This window comes from Aspergillus wentii, assembly GCF_001890725.1.
Source record: "Aspergillus wentii DTO 134E9 unplaced genomic scaffold ASPWEscaffold_5, whole genome shotgun sequence".
Lineage (NCBI taxonomy): Eukaryota > Fungi > Ascomycota > Eurotiomycetes > Eurotiales > Aspergillaceae > Aspergillus > Aspergillus wentii.
This window is the reverse complement of record NW_024467836.1, coordinates 1,901,591-1,920,096: the sequence shown is the minus strand read 5'-3', so window position 1 is coordinate 1,920,096 and position 18,506 is coordinate 1,901,591. Positions and strand designations below refer to the sequence as shown.

The window sequence follows — 18,506 nt, the reverse complement described above, 5'->3', positions numbered from 1 at the left end:
AGTTACGAATATGACGGACCCCATAGGAACAGACTAAAGCACGAATTTTTTTCCCCTTTGACAGCATGAAAGAAGTGAGTCACGATGGTTGTGTGTTGTCCTATGCCCGACGGCATCAGAGCAGTGGGACTTGCTGCATTGGACCAGCGCCAGACTGCCAGATGGTTGGGCCGCATGAATTGAAAGGGACATTAGGATGCGCATTGAGCTGGCCTGGTGTGGAAAAAAATTCTGTGAAACGGGGCCATGAAAGGCTATGAAGTAGATAAAGGCGAGCTGAAGTGGACAAGAGCTCCTGTAGCTAATATGGTTCGGAGTGGATTGACTGGACTGTCTGTGCTGGATGGATAATGGAGTTTGGCTGATCGGAATCTGCATTTTCTCGCAATGTAGGATCGGTTCTTGGCGGGTCGAAATTGAGGTGGTTGGTGCTGTACGCATATTTACATAGAATACAGGTAGATTACGCATAAATAGCAGAGGGAAGAGAGAGTAATACCGCCCTGATACCGGAGACGGGTGGAGTGGCTGTACCGTACTACCGGTAACCGTATTATGCCCACCAGCCAATCAGTGGCCGCCAATATGGTAATCAACGTCACCGTCTGACTGGGCCTTCTCCGCCTTTGTTTTCTAGTGTCCAAACCGTCCAAGTCGGCCTTTATCGCAGCTGGCAGGAATAAAAGAAGGATAATCATGCTGTGATGGGATGCTGAAGCCCAGCTGAAATCAAACTCGTATTATTCCTCGCCCTGTCTTTGGCTGCATATCCACTTCAACCCCCCCTCCTGTTCACTGTCATTCGATGGTGGCTCGTCTCCGCTCCAGCTCATCGCGCCGTCCACTGCGTCCAGGGGGTGCCAACTCATCCTCACATTCTCTCCTCCTGTCTCCTCTCTGCCTCTGCTAGCCATGGCATCTCATTCGCATAGCCCGGTTCCTGCAGGCCACCTCCCCGGCATTCCCACCCACTCGTCGGCCTCGTCGCCCACTTTGCGCTGCTGTTGTGGCCGCCCCGAGTGTACATTCCTCGCCCACAACCATCAGGCGCTGGAGGGCTTGGAGAAAGACCTTGAAACTGCTGCCAGACTTGGTCAGGTACGCTATCTCGTTACTTTTCCTTTTTCGTTCCTTCGTTTTTTAATTTTCCTTTCATCATCACCTTCTTCTTGCCTCATTTTCTTTTTTTATCCGGGTTACCCCTCTCTGGCGATGATTCATACTCGCCTGGGCTGGTGGTTTATCTATTTCCATTCTGTCGCTCCATAGTCCCAGTCTCATACCATACTTGCGTACATGCTACGACATACATTTATCTACTACGCAGTGACACGCTGCTGCCCGCTGCTTACCCTACCCACATTCTATATTCCTTTTTCTCCCCTTTCGTGTACATTCCACTCTGGAATTCTTTGCCTTTGCTCTCTTGTCTATCCCCACCCCTTCTTTGATCAAGTCGTACACAATAATAAGAACCTGTGGCACTGGTGGTACTGGTCTGCCCGTACCATACAAGTCCAGATGGATTCTAAGGGATTGCGATCCCCCATCCTGAATAATTGTGTTTTTGTCCGTCATGGCCTCCACTGCAGGAGATCGAGATCCTTCTGCATCCACCGACATTATGGGGTCGTCGTCGCTAACGTTTGCTCTTCAGGCCCTACTACACCGCCATGAGTCTTACATGGTAGAAGCGGAGGAAGATCGCCAACGCCTCCACTCTAACATCGACCAGCTGGAACGTCAGAAGCGCCAAGTAGAAGAGGAAAATGTCCGTATCATCGAAGAGAATCGTGGCCTTCTCGAACAACTCGAAGGCCTTAATAAGAACATTGCCGACTCTGATGCTCACTCCAAATCTCTCACCGCTACCCTTGAAACTACAGAGGCTGAGCTCCGCAAAGTAACCGCTACTGCAGCTCGGGCGGCCGATCTTGAGGCTCAACTCTCGGAAATGGAGACAGAACAGTCCAAGCTGCAGGATAACTTGCAGACTGCACAAAATGACAACAAATCTGCTGTGCAGCGCTGGAAGAAGGCCGAGTCGACCCTTCAAAGTCTTCAAGACCAAGTCGAGAAGATGGAGAAGGAGACCCGCGATGAGCAAGAGCGACACTCTGAGATGGTTCAACGCATGGAGCGCCGACGAGTCGTCGAACGTGAGCTCGACGGTGCTGCTGGCCGTCTCAAGGGTGCTGCCGCAGCTCAGGAGCTGGGTCGGAACCCCAATGGAACCAACGTCGTGTCTCGCTTTGTTCGCGACATTCTGCAAGACAACGCCAATCTACAGATGGGCATTATGGAGCTTCGGGAGATGCTGGACAGCTCGAACCTAGAGGTACAGAACCTGCGGGATCAGGTCCTGACGCACCAGCCCCTCGATACCACCGAAGGCCAAGAAGGAAGAGCTCCCCAGTCTACGACTCTGAGTCAGGAACTCGAGTCCAGCGAGGCACGTCGCATCTCGCAGGAGTACCACATTCATCACCACTACCACAGCTCGTCCGTTTCGGCTGGCTCCAAGCGCGAGCGGGTCTTTGGTCGTTCCAAGAAGAGACGCTCCTTGCTTGGAAGCCCGATTATCTTGCACTCTGCATCGGGTACCCCACTTTCCCGCAAGTCCTTGCATAACCACAACCCCTCGGCTTCGTCCAACTCCACGGTTCACTCTCAAGCCTCGGTTCCCCTGCCTACTGGTGCAGCTTCTCGCCGTTGGTCCTCGCAGTCGCCAGCCATCGATTCCCTGTCGAGCTCTCCCCAGTCGGGCTACCGGCCAGCGTCTATCTTTGACCGAGTTGACCGGGGATTTGAATCTTCTCGGCCTACCAGCCCTGACAGCACCGTCTTCTCGTCTCCCTATCTGGGAAATCGACACAGGAAATCAGATGTTTCTGTCCTGCCAGGCCTAGCGCCGGAGGGTTTCGACCAGCCTGCCAACGATGAGCTGCTCAATCTGGACTACAGCCATTTCGCTGAGCAGTACGATGCTGAATTTGGTGATGGTGTTCCTGTGCAGCCTGCAATTCCTGAAGAGAGTGAGGAAGTATCCTCCAAATGTGCGGAGCCAGAGTGTGGCCTTCATCCAGCTGCCAATGACGATGTCTTTGCGTCTCCGTATAGCGCTTCTTCTGCCCGCAAGTCCCCGTCTCACGACGATCTCTTCTCCGTTGCAGGCATGGACATCCACACGCCCAGCAACCGTCCTTCGCGGATGAGTCTTCTGCACCCGACCATTCCAGTACGATTCCCTCGCAAGATCGCCTCGCCGAGTGTTGACATGTCTTCCACCGTGCCGGTCTTCTCGTCCAATACGGCCATGGCTGATGGGGAAAATGGTCAGAAGATCCCTGAGCGTTCGCCCCGGTCTTACCTCGCTTCTGTTTCTGTCGTGAGAACCAACCCCGAAGCCGACTCCTCATCCACCGAGAACGAGCCCATCGAATCTACAACCCCGACTCGAAAAGTTTCGCTTGGTCGTCGTGTGGGAAGTTGGATGCGTGGTCGGTGGGGCGCATCCTCTGAAGAGCCTGATGACAACACCAAGTCTCAGCCACAGAGGATCAGCCCGGTTCCCAAGACTCCAGACTCTCCTGTAACTTCCGCCCCAATTTCTTTTAGACCTCACTCTGCTGGTGCTGCTCAGAACAACTCAAAAGCTGATTCGGCATCGGGCTTGGTTTTCAGATATCCCGGCGTAAATCAAAACGGTCCTATCAAGGGATTTCATCCCCGATCTCGGGCTCCCAGCGCCATTCACGCAGAAGGGTTGGATGAGGACTTGTTGCGAGAGTCTTTGGCCGAGTAGACCAGTTCTGGTCTTTTTTTCACTTGTGGTATCAACCAACCTTTGATATCTACAGCACGACTATATGACTATCTTACATGACTTTACATTATACCATTCAACGTTTATCTATCCAATACATCGCCTACTGTCGCTATACAACATTTCAGATCTGCACTTTTTGGCTTTTGTGTTTTTTTTTCGGACATTATCGATAGCGGGTATTACTTGCATGTTTATTCTTTCTAATACGATACCCCACGAGCAGACGGCTCTTCAATGTGATCTTATATGTGATATATATCTATCTTTCGGTGTTTTATATTGCATAATACATGGTTACTTTCTATAGATGGTGTTTTGATTACTTTTATAGATTTTCATGGATGTTTTCACTCTTTGTCAAACACGATGAATCAGTTGCTGATGTATTACATCGTCACTCGTTTTGTGTATCATAATCAATATTACTGGCAAGTACTGCTGGCTAGCAACCACCAACCCCAAAAATCCTTTTTAAACCAAATCCGAAGCATATTCTATCACCTTAGAAATCTTATAAGTCCGAATTGGAATCCCAGTAGCATGGAAGAAGCCTGTCTGTGTTTCCTCCGCTGGAGAACGGAACTCCATGCACTCTGCTTTGAAATGGGTTGATTCTGCACCGAGTTAGAAACGTCGTCTGATACACTGGTTCAAGAGAACCTACCACAAGCGTTCAAAAATGTCTGGAAAGTATCTTGATTTCTGAGGGTGGCGGAAATGATAAAGCACTTGATCTTGTAAGTATCAAAAAGGGTCGTTAATGTTGATAACAAGAGTGGAACGAGATCGGTATCATAGATCTATCATCGTAAGCCTCACAGACTGGACTAGTTAGCGAATGAGATTGAAATGAAGCATACCAAATCAGCCCCGAGCGCAACATCAAACACCCCATCTTCACCATCATCCCCCTTCTCAAAATCCAACGGGCTCCCCCACTCCCAAATCGCCGGCCTCAACACGCGCCCATCCAACTCATTCCTCCCCACACAGTCCCGAATCGAATCTAACAACGCCTCCTCCCGATCCGTGACAACCACCCTCTGCACACCTAGATACTTGGCCGCAAACATAGACAGAAACCCCGTACCCGCGCCGAGCTCAATAACTCGTTTCCCGCGGACGAGGGCTTCGCCGGCGGGCGTGGCGAGGAAAGAGCCGAGATGGAGGGCTGCTTCCCAGGTTCGGAAACCGGTTGTGCCGGCAGAGAGGATGAGGCCTCTTGATTCGGAGGTGATGACTGTGCGGGGGGTAGTGACTGTGCTGGCAGTGGTGGTTGGGGCAGTGTATTTGATGTAGGAGAGTTGTTGGGCTTGTTGGAGAGGGGATGGTTTGGGGGTGGTCATGAGGGTGGACCAGGTTTCCATGAGATCGGATATGATCTCCTATTTCTTGTTAGATATTTATCGTCTCATAGTAAACAATTATATTCAATATTCAATATTAAAAGCAAACATAATATGTGTATACACATTGCGTACGTCTATCATAGTGGTGATGGTAGGGTTGGTCATACATCCTCCTCAGGATCCGAGATGGACTCTTCGATTCTCGAGATGATCATTTTTAACACTCGAGACCGGTAATTCACCGGTGGAATAGGCCATACAGTATCCTCGTTGAACATGCGTTCGTAGAGGGCTGTTTGGATGGCGGGTTTGACGATGGTTGGGCCATCGGGGAGATTGAGATGGTGGGGGTCGACCAGCTGGAAGTACTGGGCGACGAGGGTGTTGATTTCATCCATTTCAGCATTCAGCATCCAGCATTTAGCATTCAATTATTCGCAAAAATCACAATCGCAAGCAATTATTGTCAACTTCGACTTCAACTTGGCCGTTCTACTGAGAAAGCCCATCACGTGCGCCCTATACCCGAAGCGGCTAGTCTCTGCCCTAGCCGAGCCCACAGCTGGAACTGCACAACGAAAGGGAAAACGAAATTGAATCGCATTTCGAGCCCGGCTAATCGACAGCGACAACCCCCCTACCTTCAGCCTTCGTCCAACTTGTGGTGGTTCAACCCTCTCGTCAACAACCTCACCGCAATCATGGCCGACACTCCCGTTACCCTGCGGACGCGCAAGTTCATCCGCAACCCGCTGCTCGCCAGAAAGCAGATGGTCGTGTAAGATTATTACCCTTCCTGCGTTGAATTCCAGAGTCCCGGTCATATGGGGGGAAAGGAGAGGAGATGGGGATACAAGAAAGAAAAAAGAAAGAAAGAAGAGAAAAAACGAGAAACGCTCGTTTTGATGGCTTTTGCCTGATTTTTTTTTTTTAATGCTGGATTATATGATTTTGGGACCTGGAGGGGAAATTTAATGTTGTCCATCGAATCTGACATTTTTCATCAGGGACGTCCTCCACCCCAACCGTGCCAACGTCTCCAAGGATGAGCTCCGCGAGAAGCTCGCCGACCTGTACAAGTCCAACAAGGACCAGGTCTCCGTCTTCGGTTTCCGTACGCAATACGGTGGTGGTAAGAGCACCGGCTTCGCTCTGGTCTACGACTCCCAGGAGGCCTTGAAGAAGTTCGAGCCTCACTACCGCCTGGTCCGCATCGGTGCCGCTACCAAGATCGAGAAGGCCAGCCGACAGCAGCGTACGTTATCATCATTCCTCCAGAATCATCAGATCGGATATTATCATACGAACATGGGAACAAGAACAAGGGCTGACATGTATCTTTTCTTCGACAAACAGGCAAGCAAAGGAAGAACCGCTCCAAGAAGTTCCGCGGAATCGCCAAGGTCAAGGGCCCCAAGAAGAGCAAGGACTAAGCGCATATGGACCGATCCTGGTGAAGGGAGTGGTTGGAGGTGGACTCGCGCACGGAAACGGACGCGGCCGGGGGTCATCAACCCTGCTGGATGTGATAATTGCGGTGGTATCGGCGGTGGTGTTGTTGTTGGCGCCTCCTGTTCCTACTATTACGCCCATTATCATGCCCATGACGATGGCAGGGAAGATATGAAGATTTGGGCTTTTGATTTCTCCCCGGGATGGAAAAAAATATCATCTACTACTTTTTCTTTTCTTCCTCTTTTTTCCTCGCTAGTTGTTTTTCCCTTGCGTTCCAACTGTCTAACAGTGTCATCATCAGCCCTTACCAGCTTTCTCCCGCAATTACTCATCAATTCAATACCTCCAGCATCGACCTCCATCGATGTACTGTTAAGAACAAAAGAAAGAAAGGACAAAAAGAAACCAAACCAAAAAAAGACAATCCATCTCAAGCCTTCCCCTCCCCCTCCCTCCTCACCTTCACCCCCTCTCTTTCCCCCTCTTCACTTTTTTTTAGTCGTGTCATGTTGAAAATCAACGTTTCTATCTTTGACCCTTCGTCCCTTGCTCTGTCAGATGAGCGTGGAACAGTACGACAACGCTTTCTACCACCCTAGTAACTCCGTACTCTGTAGACAATAGGCATCTCCCCTCCGTCTCCCTTTTCAGTAAAGGTCTAGATCCTTTTTAACCTGTGTGCTCCGTACTCTTGGAATGAGTTTAGGTCTTGAGAGAAACGCTATCCACGTGAATGAATTGCCGTGGTACTGTCGTAGTCGTGGTGGTAGTCAAGTTACCTTACACAATCGCCCTGCAAAAAGAAAAAAGGCTACAAGGATGAAGAGTTGGTGGTTTATTTTATCATGATTATCGTCATTAATTTACAAATCGATTCCATATAAGAACAAAAAAAAAAAAAAAGGGAAATATGTTTTTGACATGTATATTCAGGTCAAATCATCTTATGTAGGTGATGGTGATGACATGTGCTGGTCCAGCTTAGTTTGCAGTAACTTGAACAAAAGACCAAAAAAGCAGAAGAAGAAATAGGAAGGCAAATAATCATAATGAGAACAAAGAAAACTATAATTAAATAAGAAAATAGAGAGAGAGAAAAAAAAAAAAAAAAAAAACATCGAAAAAAGCAATTAAGACAATCAGACCCCGCCATTCGACTAAAGAAACACTGCGACATCTGCCACCCACACGACACTTGTTGAAGATGAATGAAAGCCAACCAAACCACCCATGAGAGATATTTTCTACCCAGTTATAATATTAGTGTAACATTTTTTGACCTGTCAAAGGATACGTATTATGTAGTAAAGGCAGTACAGAAAAGTAAAAGCAACAAAAGGTATTCGAATGAACCGACGATCAAAAAATAAGACAGAGAAAAGCCTGACCTAATTGCGCCACAGACTAAAGGCAAACATGCCAGGTTTGTGACTGTTTAGTTGCCCTTTAGATCTTCTCGCTCCTCCCCCTCCCATTTCTTTTCTCACTGAATGGCGTTGATGTACAGGCGAGCGGTGCTACGTTGGCTTCAATAGTTCCTGCTGGTGATAGAAGCCACCAGGATTACTATGAGACGAAATTGATGTCCGGTGAACTTCTGTCGATGTTCGGTAGTCCGGCATAGCATCCGTGGGGAGGAGGTGGAAGGGTAAGGCTCCGTGGTTGTCGGAATGCCTCACAGGCGTGTATGGTAAACCATTCATTAAGGTAGCAGCTGAGCCTGTGTCGTCTGAACGATTCTTGTTCTTCTCGCTGCTGCTGTAGCCGTAGACATCTGGACTGCAATCTGTAAGAGACATCAGGCGGCCATGGTCACGGGAGTAAGATCTTGTTAAGCGAGCATCCGTGGCGGCACGGAAGTCATCGGCTGAATCGACCGTATCCAAACCAGTACCCGTGAATGCTCCACTCGATGGAATCAGCGGGGATGGCGTGCCGGCCGAAGTCATTGAAATGAACCCAAAGACCATGTCTTGTGCACTAGATGGGATGGGTTTCTCACGGCTGACGAGACTGGCGCTGTATGCCCCGTTTGACATTGCTCGCATCGAGGAACGGCTGCTGGTAGATGGAGCACTCTTGGGAGCCCAGATATTTCCGACTCGAAAGTCCTGTGAGAAAGGTAGGCCAGAGATGGCTTCAGGGGATGTTGGGAGAGTGGAAATACTGGTTTGAAGCTGGTTTCGAATTGTAGGGGTTGGAAGTGTCCGATCAGTACCCTGTCCATCAGAGACGAGAGTCATAGCAGGACCAAGTGATGGGGCATCCGTTGCCTGAGTCCCTTGTCCAGGTAACATGTAGGAATAGTTCGGTTGCGTCAGGGAGCTTTCATCTTGGTCATGGTATAGAGCTCCGTTTGAGGCCTTGTTGATGGGCATTCCAGGACTCCATCCTTTGGTGTTCCAGGCTATCCCATAGTAATCGGGCAGAGCTCCTTGATGCCCAGTAGGAACCATGTAGGCCGATGAATGAGTGGTCGATGGGTCTTCTTCGTAGTTCAGACTTGGGTCGACTCCAAACGGTTGTCGACTGAATGCATGCTGGGAGTCCAACCCCATGTCATAGTCGGATGATCGTGAGAATGAAGCAACACGCATGTTTGGAGAGTTCACCGAGTAATCTCCTGGTTTCGAGGCCATATGAGGTGGATATATACCCAGCCTCGTAGATGAAGGTTGTGTAGCATTCATCGTGGGATACGGCCATGCATTGTGAGAGTTGACCTGTGCAGTATCAGGTTAGCCCTCTACCCTGTATTTGCATGCCCAAAAAACCAAAGACAACCAACTCACCCGCAAGAACAGACAGTTCGTGTTTCCTGAATTTCGACAGTTCGAACAGCCTTGTCCATCCCCAGTGTCGCCACTGCACTTGATCTTCCTCTTCCGACATCGTACACACTGATGGAATCAGCATGGGTGCTCCAAGGCGAGATATCTAACTTACTGCAACTGGAGCTCGACGCCTTGCTGGGTTGCGACTCTTGCCTTCGGGTTCTGCAGAAGGGCTGACGCAGCTAGAACTTCTATCCACGGTCTCTTGATGGTGATCGTTTCGAGTCGAACGTGGTATCGAAAGAGGATCCATCTTTGACTGTTGAACGAAACTGGTCTCTTCCTCTGAGTGATAGAACGGATGGGTCATTACTCCAGAAATCAGTTCGGAAGGAGGCATGATGTTCCTCATTCTGAAATTTACATATTAGTCAAGACAAGTATAGGAATAAAAAAGGTAGTTGTTCACCGGGTGCTTGGGAGTATAAAAAGGTCTCATGAATCAGGAGTGATTATGACCATGCCTTAATCAGACCTCAAGCATTGGAAAGGGAACCAGGGAAGGATTAGAAGGGCTCGATCCGGAAGCAGGGCTAGATTTAAGCCCATGTGCTGTTCGTCATTTTCCTGATTGTCTGTTTTCTTTTCTTTTCTTTTCTGATTTGATTTTTTTAAGTTTGTGAATGGCCTTCCCCCCTTCTCTCGATATTCTGTTGGTGTATTGAACGTGGACTTTTAGACCCGTCATAACCTCACCCAAATTGACTCCAGGGCCAGCGGAAAATGTCACTAATTCACCAATCTATTCGAATAAGGTGGTTAGTTTGATACTTGGCTTGCCTGTCGTCGTACCAAGGGAGGGTCATGCAAATTTCCGCGTTGCATCCAATTCAAAAGCCATGTAGGTTGGAAGTGCCAAAAGCACGCTGATGGAAGGTCAGACAGTAAGAATATCCCGGTGTTTTAGAGGCCTGGTGTCACAAAGCAACGTCACACGGCTCGAACAGGACCTGATAGTAACCATAGCGAGGTCTATCAACCTACACTGGGAAATTAAAGCTCCCCGTGAATTGTTTCAGCCAATCGATATGAAAACGCTCCGCTATGTAACTTTTTTTTTCTTTCATGGTTGCCACATTTTTTTTTTTTTTTTTTTTTTTTTTGCTCTAGTGGAGAGAGGGCATGATTTCGCATCGAAAATAACAAGGACATAGGCGATAAACCAAATCAGTATGAAGGTGTCGGTTGTTGTAGCGGGCAGCCGCCGAATACGTTTGCATGAACTCACAAGCGCCGGTACCTATCTATTGCTTTCAAGGCTGGAGCAACGAAAATGAGAATGTTTGCCCTCTAAATAGTCGACCAGTTGCAGAGCTAATCGGCTTGGCCTCTGCGATTCTTTGCATCAAACAAAAGTTTCTTTTAGCAATCCGAACTCGGTCCGTACTTTTGATACCCAGTCTGCTATCTGATGAACTATAATGGCTGCGATCGCAAGGATTGCTCTCGTCACAAAGATCACTTGGGCGAAAGGAGACTGGGCTGCACCCCTCCAAGAAGGGCACTTGCAAACGGATGGTCTCAAAAAAATCATCTTGATGTCTCGGGACCTTTGAGCTTCCATGTCTCAATAGAAGACCTCAGAGCTCCCAAATCCATGATATCTTGCCAGTTCTAACAAAGGGTGCAGGAGGCTGAACTTCCAATAATAGATTGACAGGCTCCCTGGTATAGATGGATCATCACAAAGACCGTGTCCAGGTCACCGGGATGGGTGTGCATTGGCTGGCAGTTGTTTTCGCCTCTAGTGGTGTTCACCAGATTGGATGGAGAGAGCGAAACGCAGCGAAACAAAAAGAAAAGAACATGGACAGACTAAAAAATAAGACAAGAAAATAACAAATATTGTCATTAATTAGACGCAGAAAAAGGGAGATCCGTGGGGCCGGGGAAGTCTAGTAAGTATGCACGAAGATCAGGGATACTCCAAAAGCCCTGTTGGACCTGGCTTCTTGGGCTGCACTCCGACAAATATGGTTTTTCACATCACCAACGATGGCGATTGGGGCTGTTTCACTCCCATGGGCGTCAGTGATTTCAATCAAGTCTCTCAACCAGAAAACAGAGGGGAAACTAGCGGTCTTGCCACATAGAAAGACCTGGGCATGAGACAAAAGTACGGAGTGCATGACAACGGCTTGCTTTTTTTCCCCTTCACTTTTCTTTTCCTTCATTCGTTGCATTGAGAAATCATACTGGGCCAAGTACCAGAGCGTCTGGCTCTCGCGACTTTGCAATCTTCAAATCAAATGCATGAGAACATTTGGGATTTTAGAGGGGGCTTGGATACAAGATTCGTCACCGTGCAACTTGAGGGTTTGACAAGGCACAACGTTTCATGAAGCATACTGAAGAAAGCGAAGCGAGATGGAGGGGTATAGGGAAAAGTAAATAGAGATGGAGGGGTAGAGGGAAAAGTAAATATGGCATACAGTGAAATAAAATGAAAATTGTAGGGCACGCATAACGCGCATGGGGATAATTCTTGAAAGACTTGACTTGAATAATGTTAATAACGAGGATTGGATGATATGCTGCCGTCAGGAACAAGACCAGCCACAGATTGGCAAAGGAAGATCCGTATCATGTCACTGTTTTAAAAATATGCCTCAGCTTGTCGAAAACCTGCACCACGTGCAGTATATCATCTCAGCAGAATACTGCTGTGCTGGTGCAATCCGGTTGGGCCATCTATGATACTGCAGAAGACCGCCCGTTATTTTCCAACACCTCTGTCGTGGAACTGCAGAGCAAAAGCTCAGAACTAGGAAGGAAGTAGGAGACGTTAATTAACCTGGAACCCTTTGCCATGGCGAAGAGTTACATCCCCGGGGAAGGGCGTACATGGGGAATTGGGTTGTACCAGGTATCGAGCTGTCGAAAGCAGTAAAAGTGACTTCTTCAAGGGATGTCACATCTCAGGGCCTGGGTTGTGCGAAGCCTAAAAGCCACCAGAAGCCACCGGAGGAACAAACAAGGAGCTGTTGAATTTCGATCGACCCGATGCTTTTTCCTAAATATCGGTGAGCTTGTTTCGATGACTGTGCTTTCTTTTCTTCTTTGCTTCCACCCGGGATGATTTTCATCTCTCATCCAACGGGGTTTCTCAGAGGATATGCCGTTGAGTTGAGAAGGCCGTTACACGAGAGGCGCCGGATCGGCCCTCCGTAGGCCCTGCACTCCTCGAAATCATCGACAATTTGTTATTGATCGAAAAATGTCCCTCGTCAGGGCCTGTATCACGATCCTTTTGACCTTCCCTGGTTGGCTTATGGTGAAAAATCCCGGGCTGCAATGATCTTTTCCCCGGTGGTTGGCAGGTCGATCGATTTAGACTTGCTTACCAGGGCGGTCTCTCCGCATGGATCGCCGGTGGAACTTGTTCCCATTCCGGGCGCCCTGCAATCCCAGCTCTTCACATCATCATCGCACACCGACAAGAGGCAAGCTTGGTGATGCTACTAGCTGCGTGTGCTCTTGATTGATATCTTTGCTCAGATCCTTGCCGCTTAATTTACTTCTTCTTCTCTTCCTTGATCTTTTTTCCCTCTCACCGTGATCGTGTTACGCGCCGTCGATCCTCGCAGCAACAACCGCAGCCGCGCGGGCAGGACGTCATGAGTGTACTTTTGGAGACGTCGCTTGGCGACATTGTCATGGACCTTCTGGTCGATGAGTCGCCCAAAGCGTGTGAGAAGTGAGTATATGTTCAATTTCTGTTTGTGTCTTTGTCGAGTGGCTGAACGAGAAACTAAGTTATCCTATTTTACCATTGTAGCTTCCTGAAGCTGTGCAAAGTCAAATACTACAATTTCTCGCCGGTTCACAGCGTCCAGAAAAATTTCACCTTCCAAACTGGTGACCCCATCGGACCCGACTCCTTGGAGAGTGATGGCGGATCTTCAATATGGGGTCTTTTGGAAGGCCCGTCCAAGAGGGCATTTCCTCTCGAACTTCCACCGAAGCTGAAACACAACGAACGAGGCACCGTGAGCATGGCGACGGTTCCTTCACCACATGACGAGGACCTACGTATCGCTGCCAGCCAGTTTATCATTACGCTTGGAGATAACCTTGACTACTTGGATGGGAAGGCGGTGGTTTTTGGAAAGGTCGTGGAAGGGTTTGACGTCCTTGAGAAGGTCAATGAATCCTTCATTGATGACCGCGGTCGACCGCTAAAAGATATTCGTATCCGTCACACTGTCATTCTTGATGACCCATTCAACGATCCCCCAGGTCTGGTAGAGCCACCAGAGAGTCCTTTGCCATCAAAGGCACAGCTGTCGACAGTCAGGATTGCCGATGATGAGGATCTCGATGAAGACATGGACGAAGATTCATTGGAGAGGCTTCGGCGGGAACGCGAGGCAAGAGCACAAGCGCTGACCCTGGAAATGGTTGGTGACCTCCCGTTTGCAGAGGTCAAGCCACCAGAAAATGTTCTGTTCGTCTGCAAATTGAATCCTGTCACCCAAGGTGCGAACTCCATTGTTCCATACCCCATTGATACACTCTAATGGCAACCTTAGATGAGGATCTCCATTTGATCTTCAGTCGTTTCGGACAAATTCTATCTTGCGAGGTCATTAGGGACAAGCGGACTGGCGACAGTCTGCAATACGCATTCATAGAGTTTGAGAACCAAAAGGATTGCGAACAGGCATATTTCAAGATGCAGGGAGTACTTATTGACGATCACCGGATCCATGTAGATTTCTCTCAGAGTGTAAGTTAATAATTTCACCCTACCCTATGACTCTTATCCTCTCTTCTAAACGGCTATATAGGTCTCGAAGTTGTCGGAGAGCTGGCGTAATGCCACTATCACCAAGCGGAGCAGTCAACGAGGTGGCTTTGGTGGTGTAGCCAACCTTGAAAAGAAGCGCCAGTACAGAGCATCCGATAACGCTCGCAGAAATGATGACGATGATGACTATGGAATGCTGTTCGACAAAGGCGCCCCAAAACAACGACGTGCTCCGCGTGAGCGGTCTCCCAGCCGGAGCCCAAAAAGAGGCTCGCGTCCTGACCGAAGGGTTAGTCGAAGCCCGAGACGAGGAAATTCCTACCGGGACCGATACCGTGATAGATCTTTCAGCCGAAGCCCTACACGGGGAGAATCCTATCACGATAGAAATCGAGGCAGGGCCTATGATGGCGATCGACGCTCAGGACGTGACCGCCGGGATGATGACCGATATCGAGAAAGACGGCACCGCTAATATTGTATCATAAAGTTGTTTTTCGCATAGCCTGTCCATACCTTTCCATGTATATGACACATCAATCTTGACAGGGAGGGGTATGAGCTGTCGAATTTGTAAATACTACTATTATCCAACACAGTTGAAAAGTTGGGCATTGAGGTATCCCATTTTATGTACCTCTAGCATGCATGTCCTCTGAATGCACCATGGTAAAGGCCACTTGTCGGTGAAACCGGACTGTCGACTTTATGTTCAGCTATTGACGGCGTGCCCCGCCGAGAGGGGCTAACACAGGATTTCCCCTCGATTCCATTCCGGATTGGCCAGTCACATGCTGCTATGTAAAACGAGGGTCTCAGTGGTATTTTATAGCGTTACGAGCTATTTATTTTATTTGGTACATAGTAGTACCCAGTATTAATAGGAAACTAAAAATAAAATTCGATCCATCAAGGTACGGTAGGTACGTTACTACGGTAGGTACTTACCTACTGTTTGTTGTCCTGGCGGTCAGTGAGAATCTTCTTAAGGGAGCTTCACCCCGCGCTGTAAACAGTTCATCAACCCCTCCATCCCCCTCCCCCCTTGCCTTTCTCATCCTTTCTTTTCTTCCATCCTTCTGAACCCCACCCACAATAACATAATGGCTTCTGCAATCAAGGAGACAGTCTCTAACCTCGTGGACAAGCTCCATATCTCCTCACAGGATGCTCTTCGTGAGCCCTCTGTTGAAGAGTTCCAGCAACTTAAGAAGAAGTACGACGACGCTGGACAAGGACAAGTGCTTGCCTTCGTCGACGAATTGAAGCAGACCGAGAAGACCCAGCTTTTCCATCAACTTTCCAACTTCGACCCCACCCGTATCAACGAACTGGCCGACAAGGTCTTGAACCCTCCCCAAACCCAGAGTGATGAGCCTGTCTCTCTCGAGCCCCTACCCGATGTGGCTACCGCTTCGATTCTTGACTCAGACCCTAAGGAAATCCAGCAGTGGTACGATGAGGGATTGAACTTCGTGGCAGGTAACAAGGTTGCGGTGGTTTTGATGGCTGGAGGACAGGGAACCCGACTGGGTAGCTCTGCCCCTAAGGGTTGCTTTGATATTGAGCTCCCTAGTCACAAGTCGCTCTTCCAGATCCAGGCCGAGCGGATTGCCAGGCTCCAGATCCTCGCTCAGAAGGTTTCTGGTAAGGAGGCTGTGATTCCTTGGTATGTCATGACCAGTGGCCCCACTCGCAAGCCTACCGAGGAGTTCTTCCAGAAGCACAACTACTTTGGTCTGAGCAAGAGCAATGTGGTTATCTTTGAGCAGGGCGTTTTGCCATGCATTTCTAACGAGGGCAAGATCCTGATGGAGAGCAAGGGCAAGGTACTATTTCCCCGAACTATATAATCCAAAATCTAGGCTGGTTATCTAACTATGGAGTATAGGTTGCCGTTGCACCTGACGGAAATGGTGGTATTTACCAGGCCCTTCTGACATCGGGAGTGCGGGATGACATGCGTAGCCGTGGAATCGAGCACATTCACACTTACTGCGTTGACAACTGCCTTGTCAAGGTTGCTGACCCTGTCTTCATCGGCTTCGCTGCTTCCAAGTATGTCGATATCGCCACCAAGGTGGTGCGGAAGCGTAATGCCACCGAATCGGTTGGTTTGATTCTGCAGAAGAACGGCAAGCCCGATGTGGTTGAGTACTCCGAGATTGACAAGGAAACCGCCGAGGCCAAGGATCCTAAGCAGCCTGACGTCCTTAAGTTCCGCGCGGCGAACATCGTCAACCACTATTACTCCTTCCGTTTCTTCGAGTCTATTGAGACATGGGCTCACAAATTGCCTCACCACGTTGCCAAGAAGAAGATCCCCTGCATCAAGCCCGAGACTGGAGAGGTCTTCAAGCCAGAGAAGCCCAACGGTATCAAGTTGGAGCAGTTTGTTTTTGATGTCTTCCCATTGACCCCTCTGGAGAAGTTCGCCTCCATTGAAGTCCGACGTGAGGACGAGTTCTCACCGCTGAAGAATGCCAAGGGCACTGGTGAAGATGACCAGGACACCAGCAAGCGCGATATCATGAAGCAAGGACAGCGCTGGATTGAGAAGGCGGGTGGTGTTGTGGTCAGTGAGGATGAGAAAGTCGGCGTTGAAGTGTCTCCGTTGATCAGCTACGTAAGTTTTTTTTTTTTTTTTTTTTTTTTTACTTTCTCGCTTTAACTCCCGTAATTCTAAACTAACGTCTATCTATAGGGAGGTGAAGGACTCGAGTTCCTCAAAGGTCGCGAAATCAAGGCACCAGCAATCATTGAGAAGGAAGAGTAAGGGGCAAGGCGACTATATTGATGATCGAGTATAATTTGTGGTACACGAGTAATGCACATGAAATACCACCTACAGAAACACTGTAGGCAAGCAGGCGAGGTCTGTCGTTGCATGTAGTTAGAATCATTAACGAGTATGAAACTGCCAGACAAAATTGAGATTTATATTTTTACTATTCCGCTTCCGAAGATTATTTGGAATTCCTTGAGCTGGCAAGTGATCATCGTCTGCATTCTGCAAGTCATCGTGGTTGACGCCTGTCGAAAGTATGCATGTAACTAAGGTAGGGATGGAACGTGTGCCTCAGGCTGTTTCTGTCAATCTGGGGGTCAACAGCCGCAACCTTACGCAATGCGGGAAAGCCCGGGAGCTAAAGTTTTGCAAAATTTGCCCTGACAGAGGCCCTCCAAGTGTCTCTTCTTTCTCTCTTGCTTACTATCATCACCTTATTCCAGTTTATATTTTGTGGATTCCGGGAATTTCAAGGAAATTTTCTGCTCGTGGTCCGGAGGGATTGGAGTGCTGTGGTTTAGTCTGGTGTGCTGCGTTGTGAGTTGCTCTCCTTGTGCTTCTGTGCGCTTCAACTTTTTTCTTTTCTTTGTCAGCCCACTTTTTTTCGAGTCTGTCCAGTGGGCTGTTGAAAGAGCTGCTTTTTCTCCAAGGTTCTCAAGCTGACACCTCAAACAGACTTATTGACAAGGAAGCTCTGAAATCCGTTGTTGGTTCTTGGAAGAGTGAGTGTTTGCCGTGACTCCCTCGTGATTTGCTTTCGATCTGGTGGGCGTTGGTTGGTGGTGGGCGGCGCATCGCGGGTTCGGTTTTTTCTCTTCCCACTCTCCGATCCTTTGATTCTCTTATGGCCTTTGACCTGTTTTCTGGCTGTTTTCATATTGTAAAACGGAGGAACGATCCATTGCATCTTTTCTTTCACTGGGAAAGGCTAGAAATGGCTGTTCTGTTTCATTCAGAGGAAATGCGGGGGAAATCGATGCGCGGACAATGCGACATTTCAACAAGGCCGAGTACTTGGAGCTGACTCGAAACACCTTTGTCTAGCTTAATATACCGCCAAGATGTTGTTGTCTCGACGTGCGTGCTACAAGTGTGGCAACATTGGCCACTATGCTGGTCAGTACCTAGTTCATGAAATGGGAACGACTGATGAGAAACGTGCTGACTGACGCAGAGGTCTGCTCTTCGTCTGAGCGTCTCTGCTACAACTGTGAGTGGCCCCTCTTGATATATCGTACTCTTTTCCTGAGACAGTTTGCTGATGTGTTTATGTGTTCCTATAGGCAAGCAGCCTGGTATGTACCATGTGCAACACCTAACGCGATTCCCTGTTTAATCCCTCGACAGGACACGAGTCCAGCAGCTGCCCGCGTCCTCGTACCACCGAGAGTAAGGATCCTCCTTTCCACTTAGTAGAGAAGTTCAGGGGTGTTAATACGTTTGTTCTCTTAGCCAAGCAATGCTACAACTGCCAGGGGCTGGGCCACGTTCAGGCCGACTG

The 18,506-nt window shown here is 48.8% G+C and overlaps 6 protein-coding genes across 6 annotated transcripts; 4 read left to right on the top strand and 2 right to left on the bottom strand.

Moving 5' to 3' along the window:
* Positions 1–677: 677 nt before the first annotated feature.
* Positions 678–3,825, top strand: ASPWEDRAFT_42354 (uncharacterized protein). The gene is made up of 2 exons (XM_040835757.1): positions 678–1,098; positions 1,658–3,825. Exons 1-2 carry the CDS (start codon positions 913–915, stop codon positions 3,803–3,805), a joined length of 2,334 nt encoding a protein of 777 aa, XP_040688040.1. The 5' UTR covers positions 678–912; the 3' UTR covers positions 3,806–3,825.
* Positions 3,826–4,550: 725 nt separating this feature from the next.
* Positions 4,551–5,640, bottom strand: ASPWEDRAFT_42353 (protein-lysine N-methyltransferase). Its single transcript, XM_040835756.1, has 2 exons — positions 5,346–5,640; positions 4,551–5,214 (listed from the first exon to the last, which is right to left on the bottom strand). Exons 1-2 carry the CDS (start codon positions 5,574–5,576, stop codon positions 4,657–4,659), a joined length of 789 nt encoding a protein of 262 aa, XP_040688039.1. The 5' UTR covers positions 5,577–5,640; the 3' UTR covers positions 4,551–4,656.
* A 239-nt stretch (positions 5,641–5,879) lies between these two features.
* ASPWEDRAFT_112778 (40S ribosomal protein eS24) lies at positions 5,880–6,611 on the top strand (the record flags this gene model as incomplete). The annotated part of the gene is made up of 3 exons (XM_040828355.1): positions 5,880–5,956; positions 6,186–6,433; positions 6,535–6,611. The coding sequence occupies 3 exons, from the start codon at positions 5,880–5,882 to the stop codon at positions 6,609–6,611; spliced, it is 402 nt and encodes a 133-aa protein (XP_040688038.1).
* A 1,539-nt stretch (positions 6,612–8,150) lies between these two features.
* ASPWEDRAFT_173777 (uncharacterized protein) lies at positions 8,151–9,807 on the bottom strand (the record flags this gene model as incomplete). The annotated part of the gene is made up of 3 exons (XM_040831134.1): positions 8,151–9,356; positions 9,426–9,533; positions 9,580–9,807. 3 exons carry the CDS (start codon positions 9,805–9,807, stop codon positions 8,151–8,153), a joined length of 1,542 nt encoding a protein of 513 aa, XP_040688037.1.
* Positions 9,808–12,971: 3,164 nt separating this feature from the next.
* On the top strand, positions 12,972–15,056 carry ASPWEDRAFT_42349 (uncharacterized protein). Its single transcript, XM_040835755.1, has 4 exons — positions 12,972–13,164; positions 13,246–13,946; positions 14,000–14,196; positions 14,258–15,056. Exons 1-4 carry the CDS (start codon positions 13,085–13,087, stop codon positions 14,690–14,692), a joined length of 1,413 nt encoding a protein of 470 aa, XP_040688036.1. The 5' UTR covers positions 12,972–13,084; the 3' UTR covers positions 14,693–15,056.
* Positions 15,057–15,320: 264 nt separating this feature from the next.
* Positions 15,321–16,993, top strand: ASPWEDRAFT_113882 (UDP-N-acetylglucosamine diphosphorylase; the record flags this gene model as incomplete). The annotated part of the gene is made up of 3 exons (XM_040828442.1): positions 15,321–16,046; positions 16,109–16,843; positions 16,922–16,993. The coding sequence occupies 3 exons, from the start codon at positions 15,321–15,323 to the stop codon at positions 16,991–16,993; spliced, it is 1,533 nt and encodes a 510-aa protein (XP_040688035.1).
* Between the last annotated feature and the right edge of the window lie 1,513 nt (positions 16,994–18,506).

Excerpts from the sequence above, each read along its gene's own strand:
- ASPWEDRAFT_42354 (XM_040835757.1), top strand. The coding sequence starts at position 913 with ATGGCATCTCATTCGCATAGCCCGGTTCCTGCAGGCCACCTCCCCGGC. Across the intron at positions 1,099-1,657 it reads CTGCTGCCAGACTTGGTCAG|GCCCTACTACACCGCCATGA; the intron begins GTACGCTATCTC and ends TTTGCTCTTCAG.
- ASPWEDRAFT_42353 (XM_040835756.1), bottom strand. The coding sequence starts at position 5,576 with ATGGATGAAATCAACACCCTCGTCGCCCAGTACTTCCAGCTGGTCGAC. Across the intron at positions 5,215-5,345 it reads TCTCGGATCCTGAGGAGGAT|GAGATCATATCCGATCTCAT; the intron begins GTATGACCAACC and ends AACAAGAAATAG.
- ASPWEDRAFT_42349 (XM_040835755.1), top strand. The coding sequence starts at position 13,085 with ATGAGTGTACTTTTGGAGACGTCGCTTGGCGACATTGTCATGGACCTT. Across the intron at positions 13,165-13,245 it reads TCGCCCAAAGCGTGTGAGAA|CTTCCTGAAGCTGTGCAAAG; the intron begins GTGAGTATATGT and ends TTACCATTGTAG. Across the intron at positions 14,197-14,257 it reads ATGTAGATTTCTCTCAGAGT|GTCTCGAAGTTGTCGGAGAG; the intron begins GTAAGTTAATAA and ends ACGGCTATATAG.